This window comes from Balearica regulorum, chromosome 4 (assembly GCF_011004875.1).
Source record: "Balearica regulorum gibbericeps isolate bBalReg1 chromosome 4, bBalReg1.pri, whole genome shotgun sequence".
In the NCBI taxonomy this organism is placed as follows: domain Eukaryota; kingdom Metazoa; phylum Chordata; class Aves; order Gruiformes; family Gruidae; genus Balearica; species Balearica regulorum.
In genome coordinates, this window is record NC_046187.1 from 49,034,692 (window position 1) to 49,051,710 (window position 17,019).

Consider the following 17,019-nt stretch of genomic DNA (forward strand, 5'->3'; position numbering starts at 1 on the left):
ATTATTGTCTTACAGATACTTGTTTTCAACCAAAAAAATTTGCCTCAGCCCTGTAGAAACTGCCCTATTTCCTATTTGTGAAAGCCACTCTTATGAAAATCTCAGGGTTTCTCCTGTTATGCTGTATTTTTTCTCATTTCCTAGATCCCCCAATTGGTTCTGTATCTTTTTCCACCAGTGCTTACCTCTTCTCTGCCTTGGTCTCTAAAGCTCCATGCAATTCCAAGATTGCGTTCCGAGCCAATTCCTTCCTACGCGCTGCTGCACGCCCTCCCTTTGCCCGAGGCTTTCACTCATTACAACGTGTTTCTTTTACCCTTTCCCGTTTCTTAATTTCTGCAGTGCCATGCAGCTTTCAAATCAACCTTCTGCCAAGGACTTCCCTTCTTGCCACCCCCGGTTTGTTTTATAAGAGAGTTAATTGCACAGCCAATTAAGTCATGATATTAAAGACTCTGTTGCTTCTTTTCTGTGTGCTTAAAAATATGTGACGTGTCTTGGGCACTGCATGAAGCACAAGACACGAACTAAAACACAGGCATCCTAGAAGGTTTTTAGTACTTAATTTGTGGTGCTTCCAACACCTGTTGCTAACATATGCACTTACTATACATTCATTTAGTCAAAATTACACCTTTTTATTGTAAGCTATTTGGAGTATGCACCTTATTCTGATACTGGCTTGTACTTGATATTACAACAAATATACCATTTAATAGTGAATAAATAATAGGCAATGTGCTGAGATGGATGCATCTCGTACCCCGTATTTCTCATTAGATTGCCTCTCTGGTTGCCAGTTTCCTACACTTTTAAGGAGGAAAAACTTTCTTAAAGAAGGCACCTGCCTCGCATCTCCCTTTACCATAAAACCTGCCCAAAATCTCCCAAGGACGTAGAGTAATTAAATATCACAATATTTACGAATATCGTGCCACGGGTTTGCTCTCAGTGTTGCCTAAGGCGAGTTTCTTGTGCGGAATTTCCCTGCTTTATTAAAGATAAAAAGGAGGGTCGGCGAGATCACGGTACGGCCTGGGCGGCGGCGGTAGGGCCGGGGCGGCGGCGGCAGGGCCCTGCCGCCGCCGCCCCGGCCCTACCGCCGCCGCCTCCCTCTGACAGGCGGGGCGGTGCGGTGTCATGTGGGCCGCCACACCGGGAAGCGCCTTGCAGAGCCGGGAAGGAGGATGGCGGGTTGGGCGCTGCTGTCGTCCGCCGCACTGCTAGTCGTAGCTCAGCTCGTTTGGGCGCCGGACCCGGTGAGTTTGGCGACGGTGAGGGGAAGGGGAGGGCGCGGGTCGGGGGGGGGCGGGGGGGGGTGAGATGGCGGGGGGGGATGAGGCCCGACCCGCCTGAGGCGGGCCCGGTGGGTGTGAGGGGGGCTGGCTGCTGCCGCTCTTCCCCCACGCAGGAGACTAAGAGTGCCTTTTAAGTTCACGCGTGGGAATTTAAGGTAGCGTCTGGCTGCCCTCACGGACTTCATAACTTTTAAATGGCTCCTCTGGCAACCGGCGCAGCCGTGGCTGTGGTTTACAAGTCTCGGTGTTGATCGGGTGTGTTTTACTAGTCCTTGTGCATTCCTGTCTTCGGTTTCATATACGTCTATAATGTAAATAGTGTAATGTTACGCCAAGGCAATGATTTTCGGAAGGAAAGTTAAGAAGGGCTTGCTAAAAAGTACATACACTTTTGAATCTGCTTAGTCTATTTGCTATAGCTTCACCTAAGGGGAGAACTGTAGAGGAGGTGGGCTTGGGGGGTAATTTTTGGGTGGGGTTTTTTTATTTTGGTTTGGTTTTTTAAACTGAATAGGTGAAATATTTTACTTTTGGTGGAATTGTGAAGTCCAGGGGAGGGGAGTTATTTGGAACAGGCCGGCTTCCATCTCCTGAGCACGCAAACAGCTGTTCTTGCTTCCTGGTGTGTTTTTTATTCCTGAAGCAGCGAAGCAATCTTTCATCTCTTCAGCTTCTGAATCTCATCATCCTCTGTGAAGAGGATAGGTTTTTAAATACCTCTGGATTTCAAAACACTGTTTTGCAATATATTTTTAAGTATTTTGGGAACATACAACTGTATTATTTTGTGTTTGCTCTAAGACTTTTCCTAGCAAATTGTACCGATTTCAGGAAAATGTGTATGGGTTTTGGGAGAGGGGAGAGCTGCAGGAAAGGCTTTGGAGGACTGGGGACATCTGGACGTTGCATGTTCCCTTAGTGTCCTGAGAATTAGAGAATTAGGCCCTCTTCTCTTTTGTGCACCCAATCTCATCCTCCCCTCCAAGACCAGCTTCCTGATACTGTAAGTCAGTGCCAGCTTAAAACACCTTCAGAATTTTAACCAAAAGCTTCCTGGGGTGTGGAGTGGGGGAGAAAGTGCCAGCTGTCAGCAAAATCTGTCAATAGAGCTTGATTTTGCATTTGATTGCACTTGGTGCATCTTCACACTTGCACAATATCCACTGGGTGTCCAGGTTGCAGGTTGTGCTGCTGTGCAGCCAGGTATCAGGCTTGGATATTTTATTTTCAGTTAAGATGCTTGGATACATTGTTGTTTCCCTGCGTACAGCTGGTTGGGTTCCTTCTTTTCGTTAACAAAGAACATGGAAGCTGAATGCCATGAATTACATTAGGCCCTTTCAACCATACTGAACTTTTTGTCCAAACTGCAATTTAAATTGGCTTGGTCCTCATTTCTTCATCACTGCAAGAGTACTCTTAACTTCCATGTTCAGAAAGGTGAACAGTGTTGGGACTGCTGCAGCACGCCAGAGTGCTGCGTTGGCATCGTCCTGTAAGGGAAGAAGAGCAGAGAGAAAAATGTGTTCTGCTGAATGTAACAGATTATCTGAAAGAGGTTGAGTGCCATGTCCTTAAACAACAGAATCGTATTTCATGGCTCAAAGAGGTCATTTTATATTTATTTTTTTAACCATGAAAATGAGAAACACTGAATATTAAGGAAGGATGCCAGAGATGGTCCAACTCAAAAGTATTTTTGAGGGTAATAAAGTGCTGGGATTCTTTAGGCTGGACAAGCTACATTCAGCCTATTTCATATTAATGAAATCAGGCCAGGTTTTAAAATACTTACTCAGCAGTCATTAAACCGTGCATTAATTTTCTTTACTGCAGTGTATAATAACAATTATTACTTGATATTTTTTTCTAGATAGCAATTAATCTTGACAGTTTGCTAGCTGTTTGGTTACTGTTCTGCTCTATTTTTTTTTTTATACAATTGGTCATAATATAAATGTTCTGTGCTACTTCCATTTTTTCTTATTATTTCTGTCTTTCCCTATACCATCTTCTTTTTCTCCTCCACTGTGTTCTTCTTCTAGTGCTTTGATCCTATGCTGCCATGCATCCAGTTTTGTATCATTACGTACGTGCAAATTTGAAAGTCAGCAGTACATCAGATAATCAGAATACACAACCTACTAGTGCATTTAATCACCATTGAAGAAGAGCTGTATTCCTCTTAGGGGGCCCAATGCATGTTTGAAAAGCAAATTTATAGTGATGACCTCCTGTTTGGAGCCAGCTTCTCCTGGGTTTCTCTAGGAGGCAACCTCTGGTTTGTCATGTTGGAAACTTCCATGCTGGAAGGCTGCTCCTGCTTCTCTGAGAGAGCATTTATTGTTCCTCTTCCAGTGTCAAGCCTCTGCAGAGAGGAGGATCTTGTTGACCACAGCAGTAATTTCATGACTGCTTATTTCAGTCTGGTGATAGAAAGTGCCTGGTGGTTTTTCTGTTGCTGCAAGAAAATTCTTTAGGTGCCTTTTTTCTTTTTACCTTGTCAGAAAAGTTTGCAGTTAGTCTTTAGCTGATTGCAAAAGGTAACCATTTTTTTGTTTCTCATTAGAACTTTGTGTAAAAAACCCACCAAAACACTTCTAGTTTTCTGGTTGTCTTGACATCTTTTTAAATTAGTGCTTATGTGTCAGCATATAATAGTTTATCTAAAGAAACTCTTAATAATCTTGGCTGTCTTCAGATATCTCGGTCAATGCTAGGAAGATGTACCGGTTGTTTTGGGGTTTATTGGTTTCTTTAGCGTGCTTTATACATAGACGGGTGAGAAGTCTAAAATTACTGACATGTAAGGAGGGAACCATTTGCTCTGTATTTCTCCCTTAACTCTTCCTTTAACTGTCTGTTTCCCCACCTCTTTTGTGGCTTAGGTTGCAGAGGACTGGGAAGGTAAAAATAGCTTCAAATACAAGATTAAAATCTCAGGAGAGAGCATCAGGAGTGACATAACATTTAGCACCTGGAACATCACGTAAAATCCTCTGAAATCAGTTTCCATGGTCACCACTGTTTCTTTTGTGCATGCATGGGCTATACTACTGAACTTTCTTCCATTTCGGATAATTTTTTGTTACAGGCTTTATCTGTCAAGAAGCATATTTTGACAACAAATATTTCCTGAAGGGCCAAATCTCTGCATCCGTTGCAGTAGGACATATATGTAATGTCATTTTTTCTGATTGATTTTAGTATTGCAGGATGGAAAATTTCACAGGACAATTGCATTAATACTTTTAAGTATTTGCTTGGCTTTGCACAAAGCCTCTGACTTTTGTTGCCTAATTAGTCATCTGATATACTCCCCTACCCTCCTTGTTTTGAAACTTCCTCATTTTGAAAATTAAATGGCCTCTTGTGTTTGACCTTTTGTTCCAGCTATGCAAAGGCTATGACTGCACTGCAGTGAAATCTAGGAAGGACATAGCTGCTAGTCCTATACCTTTGTCTTGCGTGTAGGAAAAACAAAATTAATCTTGTGCTTTCTCCAGCTACGGGAAACAATACAAAAAGAAAACACGTGATATCACAGAGAAGCCAATCCCACTTTAACATTCCTGTTTCCAGTTATAACAAATAATGCCAGTGTTTAGAGTCCGTGGCATTGTGTAAGACATTGTGTTTTCTAGATTAATGCATTAAAAACAGATAATGTGATTAGCCCAAAGAGAACATGGACTTCAATTATCTTGTTTGTCCCAGATACGTAGCTGCTAGAGATCTTGTCTCAGTTTTTACTGGAGCCAGAATGCATTATAAGGACACACTAGTAATCTAATTAGTACAGCCAAATAAATATTGGAAATCGAGGGTGGGGAGGGGGAGAAGTGGTGGAAGGATCCCTACCCCTACATATTTTTGTTTCTGTTCTGTCTCCCAAACATTTGTGCTTTGGGAGCCTTTGTACGGACTGCCGGAAGAGCACGTGGACCTTTCCTTTTTCCCAGTGGGACATACTGTGCTCTTGGGAGCTTACTGCTCTGCTCAGGTAGCTTGGGGACCAAATCTGGTCTGCTCTCAACTGGCTGGAACCACAAGTGCGGCTAGTAGGCATTTGCTTGTATTTCCCTGGGTAAAACATGCAATTATAATTATGGCATGTATATGCATATGTTTATGTATGTATACGCATGCTTTATGTAGTTGATGGGAAAACACCCTTGCATTCACTTTGAGTATGCCTAAATACAGTTCTCAGACTCTTATTTGTAACTAGCCATGCTTACAGGAATGAAGGTAACTAGTTTTTAGTTATATTCCTGAAATGCACCTCTCATAATATTTAGCACCAGTTCAGCAGTGCTTTTCCACACTAAATAAAAAGTCATGCCGTAAAGCTCATTCCTCTGGCTGAGTAATTTGCCCAAAGTTCAGTGTTTTCTCTGCCCCAGCTACACAGTGAAGCTTAACACTAAGCATAATTATGAATGATGCTATAAAGTGAGATTATGAATTGAACAAATGGAACAAACATACTGAGATTTAAGGTTTCTGAACTTGTCTAAAGAGTATACTCTCAAAGTGCTCTTCATTGAATCGCACTGAATAGAAATGGGTTTGTATATTTATCATAAGCTTGGGCTTGCCTCGGACTACAGTAGGCAAGCTGTCTGAAGGTCTGTCAGCACGGGGAAGTTGCTGTTTGTCACCTACCTCTGGTGTTCTCCTTTGCACCCTTTCCGAAGTCCCAAGACTTTCTCTTACTTTATTATCAAATCATCGTGAATTAAGTTAGCTGGCTAGTCCTAAAGGTTTCATTCAAAACTAAGTCTGCTAGAACAATAAAGTGTTTTAACAAAGCAGCTAAATATTAATGTTTCCCTGCCTTTACAGTATGGAGAAGAGTGCAGGAGTAAAACATACCCTCCTTCAGGACCAACGTAAGTAATCTAATTCAACTTGTCTAAAAAATTACAGAAAAGTAGTGATTTGCAAGTCTGAACAGGTTTTTTTTTTTTTTGTAACTTGTTCCTGTTGCAGATCTAGAAAATGCTAGTGACAGGTGGGAAGCACCTATTTTGTCAAATGTTTTTTCAAAACCACCTTTAAATTTGAACTCTGATACTTATCTTTCAGGTTCAAAGGGAACGTACCCACATATGTCATAAATCTTGATTTACCTCCCAGCAAAAGATGGGATAACTTGATGCATGACAAAAAGACAGAGGTATGAAATGCAGAGTTTGCTTTGAAGCTTAGCAGGAATAAAACTAGTACGTGGCCTTTTATTTTGAAAACAGGTTTGCAAAGGAATACCTGTGCTAAAATTCTCCAAAAGGGATAGTATTTCTAGTTGACTTTTTTAATATGATTCTAGACTAAAATAATTGCTTGAGTAAAACTTTTTTCTGTTCAACACTTGAGCTCACAGCATCAAGTATAGGGGCACTGATGTTTGGGATGTAGAGAAATAAAAACTGGTGCAGCAATAAAGCAAGCTTTCATTTACCAAAGCTCTTTACTCATGAAGTAATACAGAACGAAGGGGGAGGAGTACACCAAAGGGACAGCCTCAGTGAACTGAAGTGAAACTGAGGCAGCATCCCTTCTCCTCTGCGCATCCCTGCTTCTCTCATCATCTCATGCAGTGGTTTGAAATGGCGAGGGCGAAATGGAGAACTGCCTGCCCTTCTCAGGGATGCTGGTTGCAGCACTGGTGTTTACATGGCAGAAATAATTTTTTAAATACTTGAGCCTATTTTAAACTACTTAGAACAGCTGTTCTTCTGAAGGTTGCTGAAAATTCAATTCAGTAATGCTTAATTTCTCAAAAGAGGCCAGGGATTTTTCCTGTATCCCTGCTGACTTTGACCTTTCAACTCTGAAAGCCAGGCAAATTCTACTTACACTGTAATATTTATTTTAAAAGTCTCGTTTAAGCCAGTGGACATTGGAAGCTTCAGGTTGCACCTTAAATTCTGAAAGGTTTTATCTCTCATGTACTTTGGAGTTAGATCACATGGAGTGGAACTCTGTTTGTGGCCATTCACGTCACAAATGGAAAGCGTGTACTTTTATAAGAAGTTTATTGAATCTTTTGGCTTCAAGAACATAAGTGCTTAAGCAAAAAGCTTTTCATTAACATTTTTAAAGATAATAGAGTGCAGAGTATTAAAATGTCATCAAAGGAACAGAAGACGAGGATGGCTTTTTCCTGTAATTTGTTTTCTCTGGTAGAGGGACATGTTGGAGCTCATCTAGAAAGTTATTTGAATAAAGCTTGAAGAGTGACTTTTTATTGGGATGTTGGGGGGGGTTTCTCACCAAGAACATCACATTTGGCACTTTCTTTAAATACATATATTTTCAACAAAAATGTGTTTTTGAAAAGTATGTGAAGAAGTTCTGTTAGTATTAGTTCTAGCAAGTCTTATGCTCAAGATCTTCTATTCAATAAAAGCCCTTGTTCTTTTTAGCTGAAGACTGTGGTTCAGAATATTAAAGATATAGCAAATACCTTCTTCCCCAGTGGCAAAGTTGTTGACATAGTGGATAACAAAATAGTAAGTATTTTCAGCTTAATTATTTTAATACTGTATGCTCTGACTACCAGAATTAAAATGCTACTAAATTTGGCAACTAAGAACTTTACAAATGATAATTCTTCCACTTCCAGAACAAAAATGCTGTTTTGAAGAGTTACTCTGAAATTTTGCTGCCTTGGTGAAATTTTGCCTTCTTGCCTACTCTGAATTACTCTGAAACCATGAAACCCTCCTCCTGTAATTTTTTCTAAGAGTTTTTCAAGTTTGGATCAGTCATGCTAGACATATATGCTACTGACTTAGTCACTGTAGCAACATGCTTCACTGAAATTCTCTTCGCCATGTTCAACTCCTTTTAAACAATAGAATAAAATCAGGTTTTGAAAACTGTAGTAGATGTCCAATTAAAGGGGCAACTTTGAGCAGGCTTCATCTTAAAAAATAATTTGGTTCTGATTAAAATAGGCTTTGGCATAGAATCAGGACAGGGGAAACCAGTGTAGCACTAGAGACAGCAGAAGGTCACATCTGTCCCCCACCTTTATTTACAGCAGCCTTAGGTTATGCTGGCCACACTTCATTTGTACCCGTGTGCCTGAGTGGGGTTGACATAAAGGTAGCATATACAGGTAGTCAGTTAGGGGTTCCCTTAAACACTGATGTCAAGCTCGGTTCCAGTTGAGCTCTTAACGTATGAGAGTCCTACTTCACTCTGTTTTGTCTATTGCTGCTAATGATACTTCAGACACTGTGCTAATCTCCATTGCTCACATGTCAATATTTTGATAAGTCATAGCTTTTGCTTTTCCTAAGTATGTACTTGTCTTCCAAGTACTCTACAAACATGCTCAAGTTCTACAGGCTGCAGAGGAATTAAGTACTAAATTTAGTAGTTGTGAGAAGGATGCACCTATTGGGGAGAGGTTTGTTTTAAGTAACAAAGTAGCGTTAATTTACACAAACAATGTACAAAACTTTTCCTTTCAGGCTCATCTGACTGCCACGCTTCCTTATCCTTTCAATGAAGAACTCCAAGGGATTGCAAATTCATCTGGGATTCCTTTGGGTAATGGTTTCCAATACTTTATTAATGTAGTGAAAAACTAGGAATCCAGGCTGGTTTAAAATTAGTATGTGTACCAATCTGCAGTATAGTTGTAGTCATCTGTGACTTAAATAAATTGTTAATTAAGTAGATAAAGCAATAAATTGCATCTCACACTAAATGCGAACAGTATTTTAGAGGAGAATGGCAGTAAATCACATAAGCCTTTCATCAGGCTGGGACTTCTCTGTGGAGCTGTAGCTTCTCGCTCCTGAGTTTTGGGAACTGGAGTGACTCTCAGCTCCTGTGCACCAAAATTTGGGGAAGATCCTTGATTCTCATTGGTTTCCCATTCAGCTGTGTGGCTGCTGTTGACATAGCAAGAAGGCAAGACTCAGTTTCATGCTGAGCTTTCTTTCCTTTGTGATCCTTGCCACATCCTCCTGCCTGCTTTCTGCACCTCCTGCAAAAGAACGCAGTTCCAAGTGAGAAGTAATCACTGGATTCTTCCAGAATTGAGACAGAGAAGGTCCATAGTCCTGCTTCCACTGCTTTCCTCAGACAGGAGCAGTACCTCTGGTGCTGGTCAGAAGCTCTTGCATGGGAATAGTGGTACATGTAGCAGCTTGCTTCTTTAAAGTGAATTTTATAGCTTGTTTTGAAGTTTCCAGAGGAGGAAGTAGCAATGACTGTCAGCCTTCTGTATGGTAAGGCAGAAGGCCAAGGCATTCTGATCCTTCTGTTTGCCTATCAGGAAGCTCTTGATTTTGCTGAACCGGCCGTTTCAAAGATCAAATGAGATTTAAACAGAAGTTCTTAAGAGAAATATTATAGAATGCTGAACTTTGCAGTATGCTTTTTTTCTAAGCATTTTTTTCTCTTCATGGCAAAAGATTCAAACTATTGAACTTCTTTTCTTTTTTTCTAGGAGAAATTGTGATTTTTAACATCTTTTACGAAATTTTTACTGTATGTACATCAATAGTGGCAGAAGATAAAACAGGTAATGCAACCCAGAATAGTGTTAACAGTTTTCTCTTATGTAGGAGAGGATCCTCCTCAATTATACAAACATAGTCCTTCTCATTTGCAGGCAAGAAGGTCTAGTAGAAGAGACTAAAAGCAATGATAATACAAAGGTATTCCTTGAGAAGGGAATAAGAGATCACAGGTGCCTTAGGTTAAAAAAAGGAAAAAATACTTGCAAGGATGGGTTGTTTCTGGTTTTGTTGGGGTTTTGGGTGTTTTTTGTGGTTTGGTTTGGTTTTGTCTAGGGGAAAGAAACACAAGCCAGACACCTGATACTATCTCAGTGCCGTGAGGGATTCTAGTGCAATCCATTTTGCATCTAGTTTCTAGCTATCTCTCATATATGGTGCTAGGGAAAATGGATAGTCTGTTTTAAGAAAGAGACTCTTTCATTCTCTTACCCAGTTCTGCAGCCCTTGTCTGCACCTGTTCCGGCTTTGGAAATTTCTGAGGGAGTCTCAGAGGGCTTACAAATGTCTCACTTTGAGAGAAGCTCAAGGTATTACCATTGCATTAAGACAAGGTGAAAAGCATCTGAGGCTGAGATGGACAGCAGTTTACAAGATTACTTGGTTTCAGTTATGGCAAAACACTTCTCTGATCCAAAACACCCTACCATTTTTCTGTGCTTATGAAAAGGGCAACTAGGGAATGTTATTTTCCCTGCTTACTTTCCCAGATAGCTTTCCTGCTTGCTCATTTCCTGGGTTTCTAAGCTGAAATGTATGTCTCTCTCTTTAGAAAATGGTATTTGTGTATGTATGTATTTATTTATTTATTTATTGTTGTGTAGGGAAGCTATACCATGCCAGAAACTTGGATTTTGGACTCTTTCTTGGGTAAGTACTTAAACTTGTGCTTTTTTTTTTGCCTTTTTTTTTTTTTAACCCTAAAGAAAAAACTAGCTGAACTTGAAATATTTACATGCATTCTTTGAGTCTAAATGATGAATTGGATGTTGTTAAGACTGTGACAAGTAACTCTGCGTTGCACGTTGGGACAAAAAGCTAAAATGAACAAAAGGATCTCTGAGGCGCGTTATATCCTGTTCTTTATGTGATGGGACAGAAGCATCAATTTTAGTGTATGCAATGTGGATTGGATTGGGGCTTGGTTTTGTGGTTGGTTTTTTTCCAAATCATCCCCGTCACTTACTGTACTGTGCTCTACTGGCACTTCCCATTGTTCAGCATTTCTGCTCAGAAGCCAGTGATTTGTATTCCAGTGATCTCATTCATTTGGATACAAACTCTGTAGCTTGTTGCCCAGCACTGGATTCTCTTTTAGTTCTCATTTCATACCTCGTGATCAGGTAGTTCAGTGTTTGCTTTTATTATCCTAGTGTATTTTGTGACATCACTCATCCAGATGACTCTCAATGCCCAGATAGAATTTAAGTGTCCATCTTCATTAAAATTCCTACCTACCTATCAAAAACTCAAATGTTGTCACCTGTGACTCCACCTGTCCCTTGGTTTGGCTTGTGGTGAACTTCTCCCACTTGTCAGAAATACTGGGAACATGGTCCCTGGAAATTAAGGCAACCTTCAAAGCTGTTCCCAGAACATGGACTATTTGCAGAGAATTCAATGGTCTGCTAAGTGTTCTTTAGCACTCTCTTGCCTACAAACTGTTCTGGCTTATTTTACAAACTAGGATTGGGACTTCCCTTCATGTAGAGCAAACCCAGTAGTATGTGATTTGTTTTCTCCCTTTGAAAAATAAGAATTTGAGGGCACCAGCTCATTCTGGTGCAGAACAAGCTATACATGCTTTCAGGACACAGTAGGTTTGGTGTCACAGGCAGTACCCATAGCGGCCTCCCTTTGCCAGCAGGAACAGAATGAAGTTATGTCTGTTCAAAACAAAGCAGCTGTAACAGTCGTGCTGCTTAATACCGAGTAGTGTATATGCTCTTGGTTCGAACACGACTTGGTTCTTTTCACTGACTGCCTATGCATTTAGACATCCTAGTTGTCCCTTGCTCGGGTGACTGCTCGGCAGTGGCATTGGCTGACATAAGATCAGAGGACAGGCATCATGTACAGGATGTGTGCTGTGAAGGAAAGTTTTAAAAGCAACTGAAGGAGAGAAGTTTTGAATGTTGTACCATCTTCTGCAGATGGGATGTTAAAAATAATTCCTGGACGTTAACTCGGGAACTGAAGCCTATAGTGGTAAACTTGGACTTCCAGAGAAACAACAAAACAGTATTCAAGTCTACAAATTTTGCAGGATACATAGGCATGGTGTCTGGAGTTAAACCAGTAAGTATGGGGAAGGGGGCTTGTCAATTTGTTAATAATGCTTCAGACTTTCCTTTAAGATGTAAATTTTTCTGCTTTCATCCTTGTCTTGGGATGTTTTTTTAGTAAATGATCTCTTAATTGTTCTGGTACGCAGTATAGCTATTTGAAGAAAGGCAAAAGAAAACAATGCTGCACTCTTCCTTGTAAAAGGAGATTGCCTAAATGAAATATTTGTTTGGACAATTCTTAAAACCGATGTAGAATTCTGAATATGAACAGGAATGAATACAAAGTGCTCAAGTGGTTGGAGTTTCTTGCTAGCAAATAGATCCTGCTGTGATCCCAGAGGTGAAACAGCATGCTTGTGCTATTTTAATTCTTTCTCCAATACTTCCTGGAAAAGGAGTCCTACATTGCAAGATTTTTTAATTTATTTTTTTTAAATAGGCACCTGAAATCTAGGTTTTACCTACATCTTAAAAACCAACAGTACCAGAATCTCCAGCTTAGCACAACTCCTCCTTTTCTACATGCTCTGCCACTATCGTCTATTATAGGCAGTCCTTTTCATAGTAGAGCATTTCTGGCTAACTACCTGCATTGTATCCATTTTTGTCTTCTGGCCAAATAACTTGGGAAGAGTCCATTCTGAAAATGATCCAGTGTAGCTGAATTCTGCTTTCCTCTGAAAGAAACACTAGCTGAAGACGACTGGGATTTGAGTTTGAATTGTGTGTTGCAAGTAGCCCAGATTGAATTGTGTACAGCTTTATGCCCACGTGAACAGCAATCAGAGTGTATGTAGCACTAGGACTTAAAAATCTGCCTTCAAACTAGAATAGTGTTCAGAGGTTTGAAAAGAAGGTTACATACAACAGAGGAAGGAAAACTGGTAATTCAGTGATGCAACAAGGACCAAGAGAAAACTGGCCAGAGGCTTGAGTTGCTTAGCATAAAAGCATGGTTTGCTGGATTGCTCTGCCAGGTCAGAAAACTGAATTATCATTTCTACTTGCTCAAGCAGTCATAAATTAGGTTCTTCTCTGCATGGGCTTGATCTCGCAGCCCATTACTCAAAGGGGAAGAGTCTAATGAACAAGAATCCCAATTGGCACATAAATTGCAATGCTGTCCCTTGTTTATTATTGGTATCAATTGGCTGGCGATGGATGCAGGTTGACTTATTTAATGCTTTTCAGGACTTGTTCACTCTGACAATGAATGAGCGTTTCAGTCTTGATGGTGGTTACGTGGGTGAGTAATGCTCATTTCTTTCATTATTTCTGTACAAGTTTTTCCAGACCTTGACCAGTTATTTTAATAAACAGGCACACAAACAGTGAAAAGATTCCAGATGAGTAAGATAAACCAGTTCATATTAAAGGCTGTGAAAGTTTGAATAACATGAGTGAACATTGTGAAAACAAATTGTTGTAACCAGTGATATTTTGCAGGAATCTTTGAATGGTTTCTTGGTAGAAGAGATGGCATGTGGATGGGCTTTCTTACAAGAACAGTATTAGAGAATGCTACAAGGTATTTCTCTCCCCCCGCCCCGAAATATTCTACTACTTTAATCTGCTTTGCTTTCAGCTGGCATGAATACTGTAGACATGTGCTTAGTATCTAATGATACAGATCTCTTCCTAGAAGCCTCAACATTAAATAGTTCTGGGTTTGATGGTACTCTAGTCGGGGGGGGAGGCATCACACATGATCCCTTAAAACTCCTCAAATAGTTCTCTCAATTTTATTTTATTTTTCTAATTAACCTATTGGTATCTGAATGCATAACAGCATTCTGCATCAAAACACATCCAACAGGTAGTACTGTACTATAGGAAGTAAACACAAACAAAGCTCTCATGCCGTAAACAAACTAGGTGGAATATGACACAGCATGACATTATTTTATTCCTGTTTTAAATGTAGAAAAAGTGCAAAAGGCCCCTCGCAACAACCACACTTTCAGTACAGAGTGAGTGGAGTAGTTTTGCTTAAGTGCATTCCTTCGTTGCGATACAATCTCCTTGTATGTGCGTGAAAGGGGAAGCAAGGCGTAACTACCCAAACTTTTCCTGGGTCTGTGAAACTCATTCTTCAGTACTTGAACCATTTATAGCGTTTGGTAGTCCAACACCACTTTGTTATCTGCAGCTACCAGGATGCAAAAGACAAACTGGCAAAAACAAGACTGCTGGCTCCAGCTTACTTTATACTGGGTGGAAAAAATTCTGGAGAAGGATGTGTGATAACTCGTTCCAGGACAGCTACTCTGGATATCTGGGAGTGAGTATGCTTGACTCGAGACTTGACTCAGCCTTCCAGAAGAAGACAAGTTCCACCAGTAACTGTGTCCTATGTTTCTTATGACCTCTGTTGTGCAAGAGCTCGCTTCTTTAGCATCATTGAAAAATACCACAGCAAGCCTAAAAAAAATCTGGCTGTATATAGTGTATATAGTATATGTACTTACTATATACTTAGAGAAGCAAAACACAAACATATACCTCTTTTCCAGCCTTGATATCAAGAAAGGCACATGGTACGTGTTAGAAACAAACTACGATCGCTGGAAGCCTCCGCTAATCTTGGATAATCGTAGAACACCTGCAATGAAATGCCTGAACCAGACAATGCAAGAGGTAAACATCCTCCAAACACCTCATCTTGCTGTTTTGAAACTCCCAGGTTACAGTCCTGATCTGACAGAGCCAGGAGCATTCAGGGCATTTGCAAGCACAGCTGCGATGATGACAGAAGTGCCTAACGAGTTTGTGACAATTTGTCTGTGCTTCTGGGTAATAAAGTACCAGGCGGCTCTTTACACAACTGTTTTGTGGTTTTAGGCTTTCACTTCATCTAGTGTTTTCTGTGGCTGCATATGCAGGGAGATAAACCTGGAAATACTTTGAGAGAGATTTTAATTGTTTCCTGAGCTGTTTTGTCACCGGTGAAATTCAAACACACGCTGTGAGGCAGCAAACACTGACACTCAGGTGTTCCATGTTGTACTGAGATCTCATCTGCTCAAGTTTTTGCAACCCATGTTCTGATCTCAAGGTGTATGAGTATCGTGTACTCTTAAAGCTTTATCTTATTATCCGATTGAGCAGTAAAAGTTGCAGTTGCCAGTATTTATGCTAACAGGTTAATGTCTGTTAACATCAATATATTATTTTCTTTCAGAACATCTCCTTACCAGCAATTTATGATGTTCTCTCCACAAAGCCTGTCCTCAATAAGGTAACGCTTCTATTTTTGCAGAAAGTGTAGAGTGGGGGGTGAGGGGCAGACCACCAACGCCTGTGCATTGGAGGAGGAGGTCACAGTGGTACATTCAGGGGTTTTTAGGTGAACACATGCACGTAAAACCAAACCAAATGCCACATTAACTTGTAAAAGCAAAACGTAATTGCTGGAATAGCTGTTTTCCAAAGGCCCTACAGCTTTAAAGCTCTGAGTAGCTGGCTCTGGTTTGAGGCAGCATTTCACTACAGACATCTTAAGGACTCTACTAACCTGAATTAACCTGCGATACATGACCTTACAAGTGGCATCAAACAAGTCAATATACTTCATGGTTTAACACATACTACAGTCACATTCTTCTTGCAACAGAAGATATTTTAGTCTGAAATTGAGGTTTTGGTGTTTAGGGAAAAAAAAAAGACTAAAGAGTTGAGAGGAGTTTTTGAATGAGAAGTTTAGTTACTGTGTTCAGCAGAGGCCGCATTTTTGGCTGAGGCCACGAGCTATTCATACTTGCATGTTGTTGACTAAATAAGATAAATGCTCATTTTAGTTGACCTGTTCAGTTAGTATCAGAGACAGTTTTTCACTGATTACTGTAACGAGGCTTTTTCTTTTTTCTTTTTTTCTTCCCCCTCCTTCTTCCTCCCACCTGCCTATCAGCTGACTGTGTGCACAACGCTGATGGAGGTGTATAATGGCCACACAGAGACTTACCTGCGGGAATGCCCAGACCCCTGTAGTCCTTGGTAGTCCTCTACCTTTCCTACGTTGGAACCTGCTTGTCTGCATTGGAGGTCCTCCAAGGAAAAATACTCCTGGAAAAAGATTCCTCAGCCTAACTCCTTTCTTCAGAAATCTAATAGCTACACAGAAATGTCAATGAGTTTCTAACACTGGAGGACCCTGTCTCACATGGGACTTTCTTGCTTTCTGATGAGCAGTTTTGCTGACAAGAAATATATACTAATATACATCTGGTTTGATTTCAGCCATTTCTACCAAATGAGTTCAGCAGTTAGCTCTAGATCTCTTCAGTCTTTACAGTATTCTTGGTTTGGTTTGTTGTTCATTTGTGTGTTTGTTATTTTTTGTTGTTTGGTTGTTGGTTTTTTTTTAAATTAAAGTACTTAAGCACACATGAGTTAAAATGGCACCTACCAAGTGTGAAAAAGAATTAGGTATTAGAAGGCCACCTGGGACAGTACAGTTCTGTAATTCTTTTGTATGCACTTAAGATGAAGTGCTAGTGTTCTGGTTCAATATGAGGATATCTCTAAGATGCCCTGCTATAAAATAACCTACACAGTGTCATATCTAGTCACGGAAACAAGGTCTTAGGGAAATATCAAAAATGAGATCTGAGCCAAAAAAAATGTCTTTTCACTGATTTATAGATTTTTCTTGGGCTGTTAACAGATAAATTTTTTTAATGCAGATTTTTCTGTTGCATCAAAAAAAATAATAAATGGTAATACAATAAATATTCTTAAGAACTACCTTCTTTCACCAGAGCACACATGCACTGATTTCACACCTCAGTGGAAGTCACCATGCATGTTACATGTCATATGGCAGAAAGGTCATTCACTTCCAAATAGACTGATTTTAACAGTGTCTGAAAAACTGCTTGTTTTCTTAAACTG

General features: G+C 40.2%; 1 protein-coding gene across 1 annotated transcript; it reads left to right on the forward strand.

The window, feature by feature from the left end:
• Positions 1-1,122: 1,122 nt before the first annotated feature.
• ASAH1 (N-acylsphingosine amidohydrolase 1) lies at positions 1,123-16,857 on the forward strand. Its single transcript, XM_075752080.1, has 14 exons — positions 1,123-1,259; positions 6,147-6,193; positions 6,390-6,480; positions 7,730-7,816; positions 8,786-8,864; positions 9,772-9,846; positions 10,666-10,711; positions 11,995-12,139; positions 13,321-13,375; positions 13,576-13,657; positions 14,279-14,410; positions 14,643-14,766; positions 15,311-15,367; positions 16,037-16,857. Exons 1-14 carry the CDS (start codon positions 1,188-1,190, stop codon positions 16,124-16,126), a joined length of 1,182 nt encoding a protein of 393 aa, XP_075608195.1. The 5' UTR covers positions 1,123-1,187; the 3' UTR covers positions 16,127-16,857.
• Positions 16,858-17,019: the final 162 nt, after the last annotated feature.

Bases quoted from the DNA above. Each gene is read 5' to 3' on its own strand.
- ASAH1 (XM_075752080.1), top strand. From the start codon at position 1,188: ATGGCGGGTTGGGCGCTGCTGTCGTCCGCCGCACTGCTAGTCGTAGCT. The intron at 8,865-9,771 runs GTAATGGTTTCC...CTTTTTTTCTAG, and splicing joins TTCATCTGGGATTCCTTTGG to GAGAAATTGTGATTTTTAAC. The intron at 12,140-13,320 runs GTAAGTATGGGG...AATGCTTTTCAG, and splicing joins TGGTGTCTGGAGTTAAACCA to GACTTGTTCACTCTGACAAT.